The following is an 18,500-nucleotide window of genomic DNA, read 5'->3' as shown; positions in this document are numbered from 1 at the left end:
GAAAGACAGGAACTTAGGCATGACTGATCCTCCTCTTCTTTGCAAAGGTGACACTGGTGTTCTGGTATCCAGGCTCAAAGTTACAGAGAAGACAATGCAAATCCACAGAATTACTCACTGAAATGTCACAAAAGTCTATCCTGCTGGCCCAGTGGCAATTCTTAGTCACTGAGTGGGTAAAGCCGATGGTCCTGAGGCTTCAACAGGCCAAGAGCCACACTACTGAATAGGCTCCTGAAATTCTGTACAGCAATAAGAAGCCATGGTACCCACTCATAGTCAAGTGTCTGTTTCAGCTATGCCTTGATCCTAGATACAGAATATGCAAGGTTTCCCATCTACTAAAGGATGATGCAAATGCACCCATTCATGCTTCTCTTTGGGACCCAGGTCCTATGGCTGACTGCATACAAAGCAGCTGCAGCAGTAAAAGTTCCTTGGATGTCATTCCACAGATTTCTCATAGAAAGGTATATCCAGGATTATAAACATCAGGTTTCTAAGAGTGAACTCTCAGAAAAGCCAATTCAGCCACAGGATTAAGGTGTCCTGTGGCACCTTGCTGTGAGCACTGTCCAAAGGTGAAGTAGACACCCAGGAAACAGTGCAAGCCAGAATGATAATTCTACAGGGAAAAAAAGCATGTGTTAAGTTCTGCCAGATTCTATCCTGTTTTTGTTCAGGATATGTATTAAAGATACTCTCCCCCCAACCTCCCACACACCTGTAGTTACATGGTCAGAAATTTAAGTAGCTACAGAGAAGTTTAATCTGAGCAACAGAGTAAGAAAGAGGGAAAGAAAACAGTGGATAGCTTACTTAGGCTTATGGTTAAGGCTGTTTTTCACCATCTGAAACTAAAAATCCTATACAGACATATGAAGAACACTTAGAATCCCACATAGATGCTTATGTTAAAACCACAAGTTCAGGAAAATCAATCTTACTATCACAATCTGCTTCATCAGATTTATCTTGGCAGTCAATTTCTCCATTACACCGCAAGTGTGCATCGATACACTGTCCTTTCTCACACTGGAACTGGGATGCAGAGCATATTGGGCAACTATCTTCATCACTCTGGTCATCACACTCTGGAAATCCATCACATCGCCATGCCATTGGGATACAGTCAATCTCTCCAGTTGCACAGGTAAACTGGTCTGGGGAACAAGTTGGAGGTTCTGAAGAAAGAGAAAACAAATCACATTTCTATATTCAATTTTAGCCCTTACAACAAAATAACGATGTGACAGACTTTAAAAGAAAAACACACATCCCTGAACTGAAGTTCTATCACAATATTAAGATTCCAGCAAAGAGGAAAACATGATTTTGCATAGGGGACGAAATTTTGCCAACGTTATATCAAAAACTGGATGCATGCTGGTTGAAGAATCTTGCTGTAGCAGTTGAGCACTGAACTAAGGACAGGAACTACAAATACTTACTTTGGCTCCTACAGTCACCCGTTGGAAGACACTGTCCTGCACAAATTCAAATAAATACTCAAGCCACAGTCTACACAACTGTAATCCCTGCAAATATATTACCCTGGAACAATTCTTCATAAGAAAACTTGGCACATTGGGTTAACTGACAATTAATCTACTTAAAACATACAACATCTGCTTCTACAATATCTGTTTCTCTATTTTTCCAGTGGTTTATCCACAAATTGCTGAGTTAGGTATGAACTGAAAAATATGAATGTAGAAAAAGTATCTGTAAAGGCCTGTTAAACATTAAGCTAAGTCCTCTTGCTGGAAAGTCCTAGGCTGTAGGTCATTGGAGGTTCAGAAAGTAGTCTGGGAAGCACCACAAGCCTGCCTTGGTCTTACATTCTTTCACTATCGTCAGGGACAGAACTCTGGACTTTTATTTTTTTGCTTGTTGGACCTAAGAAAGCCTGGACTTCCTTCAAATTTGACTTTTCATGGACCCCAAGATCCTGGCATCAATCCACTCCACAAATATACTGTTGCCCAATCACACGCTGTTAGCATTTAGCAGCAGCTACAACATGATGTAGAGATGCTACAGTTATGCTACAGGAAGACATTCATTGTTGCTTTCTTTTGAATGTGAAAAGACAAAGACAAACCAGATCAAGAATCTATTGCAAAAAATGCTGCTAATTCTTACATACATCAAATTAGCACACACTTTTCCACCATTAATATCAACATATAAGCCATTAGCCAACATGTGAACCTTCAGTTACTGGAGTAGCAGTTATTTATGTTGAAAATGAGGGAAGCATCTCAAAACATCACTGCAGCAAACAGACACATTTCCACTGATTTCAAAAGTTGCTGGGTCAGATCCCTGTGATGTAATTAAACAAGTCAACACAGGCAGTCACTGATCCCCACTGCTGCTGTTGCCAGTGAATGCTCCAAGTAGATGCTTTACCACTTGGATTAACAGGGTACCACATCACACCCTGTCTATGACAACAGTACTGAGCAAGCTGGAGGTGTGCTCTGACACTGGATGGCAACAATCCTCTGAAAACCAAATAAGCTTTTATAAACATCCAGGCTCAGCGCTAGACATCACAAAGAACCCAGCTTAACGAAAGCTTTGCAGCTGTAACCAATGACAAGACTTTTGTATGAGTATTTTTTTCTGGAAGGTAGTGTAGATAGATCCTAGAGCTATGCAATTACATGCAAACCATTTTAAAAGTGCTGCTGTACTTCTTTCATTAGGCAGGAATGTTCAAAAATGAGACTCAAGTATAATCAAGAGCTTGAAAAACAGAATGCAAATAAAAATCGAAATGCATTTTATTTTTGACAATGTTATGATTTTAAAGTTTCTGATTTATGATTATTTGGTGAAGCAATATAAAAATTGCAGCCAGGGACCTGACAGCTGTAGGTAAGACAAAGATGCCAGATACGCATATTAAGATAATTCTTTAATTAAATTCTGGAATGAGTGTGCTGTTTACATAATTCAACAGACAGATTACTACTTCTGCATCTACAGCCACATTAGTGTTGCATTACGGTTGCACTTGGCAGACACAACTTGCATTTAAAAACTTGTCAAGAGCATTCAGAAGAGTACATGGACAAACATGGACAAACAGCTAAAATAGCTATTAATCTTTTGAAATATTTTATTATTTTGAAATAATGTTTTGAAATACTAGCTCTTGGCTGCTACTATGGCAGACACGATAGGTTAAAAAGTTGTTGCAGGCTTAGTGAAGGATTAGAATACAAAAAACAGACACTGATGGAAGCCCCTGGATTTTTTGATTTATCACTGAAGGTAACAAAGGAGTGGGATATAGGAATCTCACGTTGGCCACGTTGTGCAACAACAGTAGAGCAAGAAATACAAGTAGGTTGATTCCCCACACAGATGTAACCACCACTACTCTAAAACCACATAGCCTGTTGTGGTCATGGGAAAGCAAGCAGTTTATAATGGTAATGACTGCCCCTTGGGAGGTCAGAGTTCATCCAGAAAATGAAATCCACGGCAAAATGAATACATAAAAGAAGTCAAGAGGACAAACAGAGCCAAATAATTTAAGATATGCTGCCTCCCAAAAAGAAGCACTGTTTTTTGTTTGTTTGTTTGTTTTTAATTCCCTCTGCAAGCATAACAACAAATCTCAAAAATCCAAGAATTGTGAAAGAGCAGTCTGCAGAAAAAGTCTACTATGTGGAAAGAGGAGAGCTACCTTAATTAAATTAATTAAAAAGGATTGCAATGAAGCTTTTGGCCTACATTTTGTAACTAGGCAGTACAGTGCTTCATGTTATGAAGCCAAATTCATTTGAAAGAGTGGAATATGACACAGTGGGAATCATACGTACATTTACTGCTGCTAGGTCATTATGGGTTGATGCAACATCACCTTGTAAGCTTTTGTTTAAAGCACAAACCTGACACATCATACAATTATAAAAATCTCAGTAGAAGATGCAAGTATTTTTTGGTCAAACAAGAATATTCTGCTCACAATCATAAGTCACATATGTCCAAATACTGAAGCAGAAAACAGTCGGCAGAAGAATCAAAGGTCAATTTAACACATGATGCAACATACCATGTGTAGGAAAAAAATCATTGTGCAATCCACATTTTGGATTGGAATGCAACCTCAACTCCCAACTTTTTTGATGTAAACTGCTCAACAGTAGAATTAAATGTAACTCACCTCCACATGTTAAGAGATTCTGCAGAAGCACAAGGTGCTCGGGGCATGAACATCTTGGAGTCCCATCCCCTTTGGCAATGCAAATGTGTGAGCACCCACCATTGTCACGGGAGCATGGATGCACAGCTGGAGAAACACACAGAAAAGAATATCAAAAAGCATAAAAGAAATGATAACTAGTCCTAGCTAGGGCAAACTCACCAAACCACTCACAAACCAGTTCTATTTGATTAACCAAGATTTCACTACAAATTAATCGGAAGATAAATGCAGGATTTTTCAATTCAGTGCTCAAAAGCTGATTTTCTACTTCATGAAGACTACATTTCTCCCAGTTACTAGTGATACGGACAACTTTAAAGGACTCCTAAAAAGAATTTGGGAGCTAAGGGGAAAAGGAATGAGAAGGCAGATTTTGGAAGGTCACATTTACAGCGTACCTAGACATCCCACCTGCATTTCCAGGGTAGTCAGGCATTAAGAATGAACACACATCACTGCAGAATGCCAACCCCCAAATCTTTCAGGAAGTCTCCTTTAATCTTAAAGAGCTCATAATATCTAGCCCCTCAATTTCCCTGTTACTTGCAAAACTGCAACATAAAAACACACAATTGATTTTTTATTTTTTTTTAAGGAAGCTACACGGTTGTGTGCTCAAATCACAAAATATGTAAATTCTCTTTTACATTTCTGTTAAGCAGGAGGAGGTGTAGGTTGTCACTTTGAGGAGTGACTACTTTAAGAGGTTTCTACACTCTTCCTCAGACCACAGAACTTGGACCACCAGTCCAGGAAAAGAAGGCCCTGCATGCGTAACCCATTTCAGAAGGGGAGACCTAAAATGGCTCCACCTCTGACAGGAGAGAAATTCTACTTCCACAATAATTCATTGTAGGACTTTTCTGCACATTCTCCCTCCCTCACTGGAGGCTTTTACATCATTGATTATGCTGAATCAAAACAGTCATGCTTTACACAGGGGTCCAAAAACCCTGGAGAAAAGACAAGTACAATCCTCTTTTCATAGGTTTTTCCAAGTGTTATTATTTGGTTGTACTTTAAAAATTAGTAACCATTATTATAGGTAGCTTTTACTGTGAATTCAGTATCATGTAAGCTTCTACAAAGCAGGTAACTAAGTGCCATGAAATCACATCTTCTAGCTGCAGAAACAGTCCTTGACAAGAAAGAGGAAGTTTTTTCTCATCTGTTTCTTGGATCCCAGCTGGCTGAGTTGAAAGCACTCCATGGCTTACTTGAAGTCCACTAGGCAATCTTATTACAATATTCAGCTAGATGAGGGCTTTAAGAGACAGTGACCAAGAGTGAGAGTCAACAGATACTGAAATAAACTCACAGAATTCTTCCATATCAAGCTCTTCTACAGCATGAATACCAGTTAGGTGAGCAATTCGGCCTTGAATTCTAGTCCTTTTGTATCCGTTTATTTTCTCCACTCTCTCAATCATCTGCTGCTGACGATCAATCCAATACAAGTGATTGCCCAGCACAGTAAGTCCCATTGGCTGAAGGATGTTGGAGTCCTCCAGGGTCACGCGGTTAGCACCTGAGATCAACAAAACCAAAGACTAGCTCTATACCAGTTGAGTCTGAAATCATTTCTTAAAAATCAAGCAGCAACCACATCAAACGAAACCAAATATAGTTAGCTCTAAGGTATCTAGCCCCATCTGTCTATGCAGACCAAGGCTCTGTTTGTTCAGCTTCATCTCAAGTAAATGCAACCGGTTGCTGTGTCATGAGGGCAAGTAGATACAACATGAAACAGAGCTCATGCTTGCATAAACTGGCTGGCCAGCCAACCAGCCAGGATCATGTTGACATCCTGTCATGTGTATCTGCGCACAGTCTCCAAAGCCTGTGTCACTGACAGACTCAGCTCTTGGGTCACAATTTTTACAGTGCATTCACACACCAAGCAACAATACACTTTGCTGGAATCTACAACCACGAGTGAAATACAAACAGTTAACTTCACTGCCATTACCCAGATAAAACACATTCACCATGTAAAATAGGAGGCAAGTACACAAGCCCTGTCATACGCTACATCACAAACACAGAGATAGGATCACAAAAGAAAAGCTCGTATTCTGACAGCCACGCTTCTTTCTTTGCCTTCTCTTTTTTCTTCAGTAGCCAACCAGAAAACCCAACTCCAAGTAACTCAGTATGCTCTTAAACAGGAACACTATCAAATGCTCAGGCTTTATGCTCTGCAGAAAGGTGCAAAAGTCTGCACTCAGCCAATGTGAAAAACACACGTTAAGTAAAAATGCATTTATGAATGCTTTTAAGTTTAAATGCTTGCAGTATTCTACCGTGTGCTGCCCTACACTTAGTGGCATTTAATTGTTGCTCGTGTTACGCTTTTCTAGAGTGAACAAAAGATTCTAAATTATTCTATCAATTCACAAAAACCATTTTGAGGCTGTGTAATCCTAAGTATACTGGGTACATTTGACTTTAAAAATGAGGTATCAAAACAAAATCATAGCTTGGTGCTTCTTTTGCTTTTGTATTTAATTTTGGAATAAAGACCTTATGTCTGCTTGGATTTAAAACAGAAAAGTTTTGAATATCTACACAAAATGAGATTATAGAATCTGAGATATATAATAAAAATGCTATGAGCACTGGTTTCAACTGATTTGCTGCATAAATTACATAGAACTCAGCCAAACATCAGAATGTAACATTTATTTCAATTACAGATTCTATTAGTTTTGCACATAAAATTACCATCTGCAATGACTCTGGCTGTTATGACAAACAGCGTGCATTCAAATCAGATGTATTTACAGAGAGATCAGAAATTCTCAGACTTGCAGTTGGGGTTTTAGTTCTTTACCCTGAATTTCTTTTGTTTCCAAACCAATGCGGTTTTCAGGAGGTAGCCAAGGTACTAGTGGATTTTACTTGTAAAGAGTAAAAGAACAGATGTACCCGCACTAGTGTCACTAAATGGGCACTGAACCTGACCATTAGCACTACTCTCCAGCAGTGCAGGTCCTGAGATGTTCTTTGTCTTCCCCTAAGCAGGTCTTAACATGCAGAAATACTAGGAAACCTTTTGACAGAAGGAGGTTCTCAAAGAACAAAGCACAGGGCACTTGCTTATTTGTCCTGAAACCTGCTGAGCAACCTTAATTCCCATGACTTTAAGTGTCATTGGGTTTTCAAAGATGACTGTCCTTTTGTGAGACTAAGCAAATGGGACATTTTGACTCAAAAGTACAATTTTCAGCTGCATGGAAGATACAACAAAAACAGGGAAATTTCATTTCAACTCACTATAAAGAAAACTCCTGCCTTCATCAATTTTTTAAGTGCTAAATTGCTCATCCACTTAGAAATAAAAGGCACGTTGGTTTCCTGTAGGATATCCTGAAGGCAGCCTGAAATTGTGAATACATGAGGCATCAGGAGACACTTGCAATCTAGCAGTCCTGCTAGAATCCTAGCTTCTTTGAACAACCTACCAAATCCAGGCCTAAACCAGGCTTATGGGGTTTGTATTTTGGGAGAGTAGGTCAAGCATCATCTTTTTTTCTCCCTTATCTGTAAAATACTGAACATTGGTGACTTGGAAAGCTGTGAAGGCAGCAGTGGAAAAGGTGGTTAATCTATACTATAATTACACTGGATATCATCTTGATTAAATGACAGTCCAAACTATTAATGAATAATTTTAAAAGGAGATGCAAAGGGTACCTATGGCACTGGATGACAGCATTAAATTGTTCTTTGGAAGAGTGATCAAAATGAAAAAACTTGATCTAAATAAAAAAAAGGCTATTTTCAACAATTATGGTTAGAAACAAAGATTATAAAACATGTTGCAGGTAAGGAAGTGCTGAATTTCCATAGTAATTAAATACTTTGATTCCCAGAATGAAACAGATGTGTAGCTTTTCAAGATAGAAATCAATAGTTAAATGTAAACAACATTAAGCTGGAAGGACACACAATTCCTCTATTTAAAATCTAATTGAAAACAAAGCATGTTCTCATTGCAGCAATTTTGTATCTTTTCCAATCACTTCAACAATAATATAAAATACCACTTTTTAACTGCCTGGTGTAGCAGACAAGTTATTTGTGAATGCTTTATGAATGTCTAAAACACATCAATAACTCTAACTGAAAAATCCAAGAAACTCATAAAGAAAACTGTTAGACAGGTTTATGGTTCTTTCAACCCTCTCTGAAAGTTAAACATTGCACATCTGTGGTTACTTCATGATTTAGCAGTATGCAGTTAAGCAGGATATAGTGTAAGCTTCAGAATCCTCCATAACAATGTCCTCTCACTAAGCCTATGAGGGAATAAGTTGTCCAAACCAGTCTAATTGGCATAAAACCCATTATACACAATTTTGGTCAAATTTATTCAGCAGCCTCAGATTACACCAAAATCATTTTGCTCATGTATTCCCATTTTAAAGTGCTTTTCTCAGAAAATACTTTTCAGAGGAACTAATTAAAGCCAACAAAATTTTGGCTGCCAAATTTCTTCTGAAGCTGTGATGCAAGTCCCCAAAATAGCTTAAAATAAAAATATGCTGTTAACTCATTAAAAAAAATCAACAGTTCAGTGAATCACATTACAGAGAGCTCAGCTGGATCAAATACAACCATGGCTTTCTGGCTACATGGCACATATTCTCTAGTTAATAAATATTGTTTTTCTTCTAAACCTATAGCTTTCCCTTGCATTTATCTTACCTATAGGGTTTGATTCTTTAGGTGTGGCCTGATCAAATAAATATGCACTAAAAACTTGGGTTCAATAATAACCAGAGAAAGCTTAGTTTTCCCTGTAAAAAAATCCAAAGAATTGTATTAAAATATGTATTTAGTATGCAAACATATGGTTATATGGAGTTTTAATTCAATGAAAAGTAATAATGCGTACAAAGGAAGCTGCAACCACAGGATACAACTACCAGCATGTGATGGCCTAGTTGCTGATTTATTTATATGTCAGTTTACCCAAGTCCCGTTGTCAGGTCTTATTTATTCGAGACTTAGATCTAAAATAACAATAAACTCCCCTGCATTTTATGCTGTACTATGCAAGGACACAGTCCATCATTTTTTGTACATGCACACGCTTTTTTCCAAATGTTTAACTGCGTATCACATACCTGACAAGTCACAGCTTTCGATGCGCTTCAGATCTGCATCCACCCAGAAAAGCTTTCCAAGTTTGTTGTCAATCACCAGTGCTACTGGTCGAATAAGCCCAGTTGTAAAAAGCACTTCTCTCTCTGTGCCATCAAGGGCTGCACGCTCAATCTTGGGAGCTCGCTCTTGCATGTTGGTGAAGTACATGTACCTGAGAACAAAGATATCAGAACCTTCAGAAAGGAGGCAACTCACCTTTGCACACAGGTTCTGCATGTAAGTGGGAAAGGCTTACAGAGGGACAACTGTTGTGACTGTTGCTCCCAGCCACAAAGATCCAGATCTGTCAGCTGCAGAGCCCTAAATATTTGCTAACTGGCATATTGAGATAGGCTGAAATTAATAGCATTTGTCCTTAATACAGGTCGTAAAATGCCTCAGCACCCAGCACTGCTGTGCTGGAAGCACTGTTGAGGTGAGGGCTGTTAACTGACTTACACAGACTTTCTTCAACCACCTTGCGTAAAGCTGCTCCCATCTGTGAATCAAAGCCCAGAAGCTGTTTCTGACAAAAAGACCCAAAACCATTAGCCATCACCCCCTCTCCTTCTGGGTTGCTTTCCTTCTCAGCAAGGACAAGTTCCTTCCAAACTTGAGGAACAAAGACCACAGAAGGAAGAAGAGCTCAGGATGGCATGTCCTGATGTCTTAGTACCATCGATTCTTTTCAACTGCCTAAGCCAATTTAGCTGCAAACAGAAAGTCTCTGCTTGCCCCATGCATAGGGAAAAAAGGGCTTACGCACCCACATGGCAAACTAAGAACTCCCTCTGGAAAAACTCAGTGATTTTTTCAGTGATGGATAACATGGGCATGCTCCCTAACACAGGGGTGTTCATTGTTGCATAGCCTTTCATGTCAGCATCAGGAGGAGAGGCAGCAGTTGGAACGTGCAGCCAAGGGAGAGGTGGAGGGCAGTATTCCTGGCACTAAGGCAGAAGTAGTCCAGAATACAAAGCTGACTAGAAAATATGTGAGTTTTGGAGGTCAACAAACTTCTGTTTTAATGGAGAAAGCAGATAAGCTTTTACAAATACAAATGGAAAACTTTTATAAATATGAACAAAGACGTCCAAGTGACTTAAGTACCAATAAGATTAGAATCTTTCCTCTACTCCTCCACTCCCCACACCAGTTTTTGAATTGCAGACTACACTGAGTATTGTATAAAATACCAACCCTCGACAGAGTCTCTGGGTGCCTCTGTATCCACGAAGTTACAAACCATTCATACAACATCTTTTAAGCACATGGTAAGCAGTAAACTGGGATTTAAGCATCTATCTTATCAAAGAGAACAGTAAAGGACCATCTTTGACCTCTGAGAATGAAGCTACTAACCACGTGAAGCAGAGGTGAGGGTGTGCTGAATCTAGCCAAAAGTGCTTTGCAGAAAACAAGGTATTTTCTACCTGTGAGAAATCACTTTAGTGTATCCTACCTGTTTTAATTAATTTCAGACATTTTTGAGATACACATCAAGGCAGAACTAACTTAAAAGCGGAGAGAACACAGGGGTTGGTTTGTTTGTTCCTTTGATTTTATACTATTAGATTAGATCATGAGAGACCCTTTTTTTTTCCTGAAAGCACTTGTTTTATGATGATCGAGCATTTATAAGCCAGATCCCCAGTTGATATAACAGTGTAAATTTTCTTGCTTGTCCTATTAGGTGGCCAGATTGTGCACAGCAAACAGGATAAGATGGTTTTACTTTGCTTTCCCCACCTGAGTTATTTCTTTTCCTCACTATAACCAGCCAAGTGGTTGTGTGAACATCTAAGCATACCAGAGTAGGCAGGCAAGGAGAGAACAGGAAGAGAAACCTGGATACCTTTAAAAGCCAGAACTGGACAAGAAGTCAACTGACATCCTGAACAGTAAAATACGCAAAAAGTCTCCTTTTCAAAATATACAGATGCAACACAAGATTCACACACACACAGCTGGCAAACATCCCAAGAATGCTCTGTACAAGGTACAGAGAGGAATCTCACCCTCGTTCTGCATTTACTACAATGGCTCTGGGCCTGTCATGATCCCCACGCAGCACCATTCCAACTGACTCGCCGTTCAGCCTGTGGACATTGACTGAATTGGTGGCCTCGCAGGTCCAGTACAAGGTATGACTGTATATATCAATGCTAAGGTCGTGTGGCTGTTTCTCTGGGTTCTGGCTTTGGTTTGGAGTACTCATGACAGTGAAAGGCTGCAAGACAACATGTGGGGAACAATTTCCATTAATTATTGTGATTATTGACTGAAGAACACTGATTGCACAGAAAGCATGGTTTACCTACCAACCTACAACAATAACAAGGAAACAGCAAATACAAGAAATGTAATAAAGCTTAACAACAGTAACAAAAAAAAAGATTTGATTCAAACTGTGGATTGGAGGAAAAACATCTGGAGAAAATGCACAAGATTATGCAAAACTCCCCAGAAAGCAGTTGTGGGGCCTCCTGTAAGTAGAATTAATTAGCAAGAGATGGAAGAAAACAATACTGAATGTTTATGCATGGAACAAACTTGAATGGAACAATGCAAGAAACAAGGCAGCCATCTGGCCAGACTTGCACTGTTATACAGTCAACTGAACAAATCTCTACCTTTTGCCAGAGTCTCCTTACTTTATTATTTATAGTGTTGTAGATACTGATTTTCTTTAAGTCCTGGCTTCTCTTAAAAATGAAGATCTTTTAATGAAATTTGGTTCTGTTTGCTTACATGTCAAATGGCTACAGCTCTGTTTGACACCCATACTAGTAACATTATCTTGCTTTTACCCTCACAGTCTTTATGACAGACCTTACAAAACTTGACATTGCCAAGTTCCTGGAAACATTACCCTCAACCTCTTCCAGCATACTATTTACTACACTTCTAACTCTATGTTGAATACTAGACTTCAAAACTATTTCTGTGAAAAGCACTAGAGCATATAGAAACATTCCTAAAGGCAAATAATCTTTCCATTGTTTCTTTAACATTACACAGGCTCCACTAGTGTACAGCCAATCCCAGTGCCCTTGGGATAGTAATACTGCTGGCAGGACTCCCAGCATCAAAGTAGCCTTCAAAGGTGACTGCTTCTGGCGACATGATGATGGTGAGGAGGCAGTGGTGGTTTCCTTAAGTTTCCTAATGCAGTGCTCCCAATCCAAACATAGAAACAGTATCAGGGAAAGTTTATATGGGTCAAGAAAGTTGGAGACACCATTCTGTGCTCAACTTATGTCAAATGAATTACAGAACATAGCATTACTTGTGAAAGTTATATTTCAGCAACTTGATTTTAAGCCACTAAGTTCTGCATAGTGACATACAGGCTTTTTTCTTTTTATATAAAGCTTTATCTCTATTTTGTCTGGACAGTGTGACTAAAAATAAAAAGAAATGATTTTTTTCCTAAAGTCAAGGTTAACATTACTCAGGTATGAAGTTCATATGCACCGTCTGCAAACAGCACAATTCAGCAAAATTAAGTAAAAATAATTAGTGAAAATTGGAAAGCCAGAATTTGCAGGGGTTCTACGTCTTCAAAGCTGTGTGACCAAGGTAAAGGAAAACACAGAGCAAATGAATCTCCTTTGCAATTTGCACCTAGCAAGTACCAAAGAGAAGCTAGACTACAACAATTAGCACCTAGCATAATCCCAAAAAGCAAGAGCAAAACTTCTTCAAAATTCATCCACAACCCAGCTAGCTGCCCATCCCAACATACCTCCTTCCAATCCTAAAAGAAATGGCCAAAAAATAAAATTTCCTTTAAAGGAAACCTTTAAACCTCTGAGTCCCAAGATGCATGACATTGATATCATGTCATATTGCTCAGGTATGACTGCCCAAGAATGAGGAAAATGTAAATTGCCCACTGTCCACTTCCTTTCACATTCTTACTCAAAAAAGACTGTGTTACCTTGACCTGGGAGCTGTATGTTAACACATAACATTGCCTACAAGAAGAGTACACTTCTTCCCACTGTTGTGTGAATAACTAGCACAAAAAGAATACTGTCCCCAACAGATTTAAAACAACTAAGCATGTAGATAAGCCTATACCTATCTGTCACGGCAATCAACTCTGCATTCTCTCAGGGTTTAACCACAGCTTGGATAGCTGAGAGTTTTCAGTTTGAGAGAGCTTTACAATGATGACAATATTATCACACAATTGGCATGCATAATATTAATTTTTAGAATACAGTTTATCTGTGCTGAGTATAAAGCACAGTATATAAACTTGGTATACTCAGTCTGCCTTACTTCAGTGCTCAGCCTTCATTAAAGATTGCAATTCAAGGCTTAAAGTTTCAGATACATACGACGTACTACATTTTATTACACATCTTTGTGTATAAATTAAAATCACTATCCTAAAAGCCCTCAGTAATTTTCACACACAAATAGCATACACATAAGAAAGTGCTAGCAAGAGTAAAGTTTAAATCAATGATTCCTTGGTGCAGGAGATGGAAAGTCAAGCATAAAGCATAATGCACACAAAAGACCTGCACAAAGCTACACCATGTAAACTTGCCTGAGTGCCATCATCTTTGGCTCTTTTTATAATATTCTGACGTCCATCCACCCAGTAGATAAATTTATCTAAGGGATCATAATCGATAGCCTTAACATTCCTTAGACCATGCATAGGCAGTATGATATCTGGACTTTGCTGATCATCTGGTATCATCCGGCTGATTGCAGATTTCTGGCTAAACAACAGGAAGCTGGCAGGGGCTAAAACAAGCCAAAACAGAATGCATAAGAAAATGCAACTCACATGGTTAAAAATACATCCACACAGAAGACAATATCCAAAACAAAATCCCAGAGAGGCAATTATATTCACAATGAAAATGAAGGTAATTCATAATTGAAGATTTTTGCTATGAAGTTGAAAATGTTTCTTTGTGTACTTCTGGAGGATAAATGTGCATATCCTCACCCAGAAAGTATTTCCTTTTCATGTTATAAGATAAGTATGTGCCCCATATGGAATTTAAACACCAGTGACAATGGGGAATACAGAGTCAAAGGTCTTCCTGTATCATCATAGAATCATTTAGATTAGAAAAGACCACCCACTAACGCAGTACTGCCAACTCCACCACTAAACCATGTCCCTAAGTGCCACATCTACATGTCTTTTAAATGCCTCCAGAGATGGTGACTCCACCACTTCCCTGGGCATCCTGTTCTAATGCTTTACAATGCTTTCAGTGAATAAATTGTTCCTAATATCCAATCTAAACCTCTCCCGGTACAAGCTGAGGCCATTTCCTCTTGTGTTCTATCATTTATTACTTGTGAAATGACACTGAAACCCACCTTGCTCCACCTTCCTTTCAGGTAGCTGTAGAGAGGAATAAGGTCCCCCTTGACACTCCTAAACTTGTTCTCTAGACCCTTCACCAGCTTTGTTCTCCTTCTCTGCACCCGCCCTAACAGCTCAATGTCCTTCTTATAGTGAGGGGCCCAGAATTCAACTGAGAACTTGAGGTGCAGCCTCACCAGTGCCCAGTACAGGGGGATGACCACTGCCCTGACCCTGCTGGCCATGCTATTTGTGATACAGGCCAGGATGCCCTTGGCTGCCTTGGCTGCCTGGGCACAAGCTGGATCATGTTCAGCTCTGTCAATCAGCACCCCCAGGTCCTTTTCCATGAGCACCTTTCCAGCCACTCTTCCCCAAGCCTGGAGCATTGCAAGGGGTTGTTGTGACCCAAGTGCAGGACCTGGCACTGAGCCTTGTTGAACCTCATACCACTGGCCACAGCTCACAGATCCAGACTGTGCAGATCCTTCTGCAGAGCCTTCCTACCCTCCAGCAGATCAACACTGCCACCTAACTTGGTGTTGTCTGCAAACTGAGGATGCACTGGATCCCCTCAGCCAGATCATTGCTATAGATAACAAACAGAACTGGCCCAGGTACTAAGCCCTGAGAAGCACCACTTGTGACCAGCTGCCAGCTGGATTTAACTCCATTCACCACCACTCTTTGGGACTGGCCAGCCAGCAAGTTTTTTACCCAGTGAAGAGTACACCTGTCCAAGCCATGAGCAGTCAATTTCTCCAGGGGATGCTGCGGGAGATGGTGTCAAAAGCTTTACTGAAGTCCAGGTTTACAGCACCCACAGCCTTTCCCTTGTCCACTGTCATCTTGTCATAGGAGGAGATGGGTTAGTCAAGCAGTGCCTCACCACACTCACAGTAAAGAACTTCCTTATATCTAACCTGAACTTCCCTGTTTAAGTTTAAACCCATTGCCCCTTGTCCTATCACTGCAGTCCCTGATGAAATGGACTTGAAATATCCCTTCACTTGCTGTACTGAAAGGGATAACGAACACCTGGGAGCCACAAGCACTGAAGAATAGAGTAGCAAACAAAAGACTTACAACTACAGTTCCTGCTGTTGGGATCCAAGGTATAATGAGCAGCACAGCCACACCTAAATCCATTTGGTATGGCAAGGCACAAATGACCACAATGGCCATTATTTTGCACACAATCATTCAAGCCATCTTGACGTGAAGAATGGAAGACTAATATATCCATCACAAAATCCAGATGGCCCTGAATAAGTGTCCGGTTCTTCCCACTGGTCTTGTCTGCTCTTTCTATGCTGTGAAGATTCCAGTCTGTCCAGTAGATGTAGTCATTGTATTGGGTTAATCCGAATGGATGAGGTAGATCATCTGCTATGATTTCTCTCTCTTGGCCTGCAAAAATAAGGATAATAACTAAAAGGACAATTCCCAAGTCATGAAATGAAGAGTGCGACTGGCATCAAGAAAATGTTTTTGATTCCCTTTTTAACATATAACCTCATTTTCCAAGTAGGCATCATGGGATTCATTATTAACCAGTATCTGCTCAACAAGTAACCTAAACATTTGCATTCAAAAACCTTATCCTGATACTGTCTGGACTATAAAGCAGTCTGAAACTGTGCCAGTGCGTTGCCATTTAAATACTGCCCTGTACATCTCACGCTTATTATCCCAAACAGATGTGGGAAAACATATTCAAGAATACCATCAGCTCAGGAATATCTTAGGCCAATAAAACCCCCAGTTAATATGCATGAAAGCAACAACATACAACAATCTCAAGATTCACAGAGAAAAAAGTATAAGAAATTATGGTGTTTCACTCTAGAAACACAAATCTTTTGCAGTGCAATTTAACATGCCAAGAGATCAGGAAACCATTTGTTTGGCAGAAATCCCAATACTCCCACACTCAGTGGCTCAGATAGCAACATTCACAACAGTTTTACACCTTCCAGAGCATTAGATTGCCTCTGCCACAGATACACTACTAAGTACAGTCTTATTGTAAATCACCTTCCTAAACATTTTCAAGTACAAACCCCTATGAATCTCTGCAACTTTACACTAAATGAAGATGTAGCCTTCATCAGCATCTTCTCCTCCACAAAACATCCAATGCTAGATTCTACAGAACACTTCATTTTGATTCCCCTGCCCTATTTACCGTTGTGCCCTCTCCCATATGGCCAAGACTGGAGAAGGCATGAAAACCCCCAAAACAAGAACTTGAAGCCATTTCCCTATAAAACACCAAAGTAAATCCAAAGGCAGCCTTCCCAATTACTTTTAGGCATCTAAAGCGTCCAAGTTAGGTGCTCAGATATTCTGCACACTCAGGTACTCCTTAGAGCAATTCTGGTCCACAGTGTTGAATTCAGGGGATAGGCTCTTTTGAAGGAAGCAGATAAGCTGTCTAATTGAATTTTGATAGTCTGTAGATGGAGGACTATCTCCCCCTAGAAAGTGACTTTTTCCGTCTGGGTAATGTTTATAATGACCAAGATCAAGCTGGGACAGCATTCATTCATTCACTTAAAAAGGCTTCATTCATTGCTGGCAGGGTAGATGTTTCTATCAGCCACACTCATTCAGATCTCTCCTGGCAAGGAGACTGGCATGGCATAATGTAGGCCAAGTCTAATAACATTTCCTTAATTGATTCTGCCAACTAAAAAGACATCATACAATGTTAGCTTCAGTGCTCATCCTTTTACTTTCTCATCACAAATAACAGGAACAGTAGGTTCAGCTTTAGAACCAGTTTAATTTACCACAGATGATTTCAATATTGTGTTTCTTCTCAATGCCACAATCAGTTTCTAGTTTAACCTTGCCTATGGCTATTTTGCTTCTCCAAGTGTAGCGTAGAAGCTTAGTGAGAGCTTTAACAGATCATAGACACTGGATGGAGGAATAAGCAACTCTAGATAAAGCCAATCTTACTGCAACTTCTAAACAGTAATACAACTACAACAGTAATCCAAAACAAACAAATACAAGAAATACAAAATCAGCGATAGCATCGGAATCCAAAACTGCATCGCTTTCTCTGTTTTCCCGAGCTTAATAGATTCTCTGGAGATAATGCACATACAATAAACCCTTTAAAAAATAATCTAATATTCTCACTCTAATGATAGCTTTTCACAGATTAAAGAAAAAGAAAAGTTGCAGCAAAGTTACATATATCATCAATCAGAGCATTTGCTGTAACAATCACGTATGAGTTTGCTTAAATACTGTGTTCTGCCAAATAAACTTTGATTTTAATATGCAAACCTCAGAGGCATTAATTCCCATCTCACAAAGGCCTTTCCTTGAAAATGGTACTGGGATAGGATGTCAGGTCAGGAACTTCTGGATGCCATTTCTGATCCTATCACTGATTCATTGTGTGGCATTTGGAAACTTATATAAACTCTCTTTTCTCAAAAAATCTGCCTCAGCTAAAACCTTGAACACCATTTAATATTTACAAAACATCTGGACAATACAAAAGCTCTATGTCAGCTGCAGAAAACAAAATTTCCTTCTTTTATCCAGTTAGTTATCATGTCAAAATCTGTATGAAAGTTTAGTAAATCTTAGCACACCCCTTGTATGTATAAACAAAATTCCAATGGAAGATATGAAAATGTGTAAAGTTGTGTACAAAACATGTTATGATATACTGCAGAAGTAGCTGCACAACACTTCAGACTGCAGGAAATGCAAGCTGTATTTTGGTTTTGTTTTTCAACTAATACAACAGTGTAA

General features: G+C 39.4%; 1 protein-coding gene across 2 annotated transcripts in view; it reads right to left on the bottom strand.

Annotated features, from left to right (window-relative positions):
• The window catches only part of LRP5 (LDL receptor related protein 5), a 126,668-nt gene that overhangs the window by 11,358 nt on the left and 96,810 nt on the right, over window positions 1-18,500 (bottom strand). For both annotated transcript variants that reach the window (XM_061462835.1, XM_061462836.1), the window contains exons 12-18: window positions 15,807-16,130; window positions 13,941-14,143; window positions 11,395-11,606; window positions 9,358-9,548; window positions 5,544-5,753; window positions 4,184-4,309; window positions 948-1,184 (exon numbers count right to left, since the gene is read on the bottom strand). In XM_061462835.1, the coding sequence (XP_061318819.1) occupies window positions 948-1,184; window positions 4,184-4,309; window positions 5,544-5,753; window positions 9,358-9,548; window positions 11,395-11,606; window positions 13,941-14,143; window positions 15,807-16,130 (1,503 nt within the window). The remainder of the gene's footprint in view (window positions 1-947; window positions 1,185-4,183; window positions 4,310-5,543; window positions 5,754-9,357; window positions 9,549-11,394; window positions 11,607-13,940; window positions 14,144-15,806; window positions 16,131-18,500) is intronic.

The sequence above is a fragment of the Pezoporus flaviventris genome, unplaced genomic scaffold (assembly GCF_033815535.1).
Source record: "Pezoporus flaviventris isolate CSIRO_AGI_PZ_B2104156 unplaced genomic scaffold, CSIRO_AGI_Pfla_v1 ptg000036l, whole genome shotgun sequence".
Classification (NCBI taxonomy): Eukaryota; Metazoa; Chordata; class Aves; order Psittaciformes; family Psittacidae; genus Pezoporus; species Pezoporus flaviventris.
The sequence above is the reverse complement of the archived record's forward strand: the minus strand, read 5'-3'. Positions and strand labels throughout refer to the sequence as shown.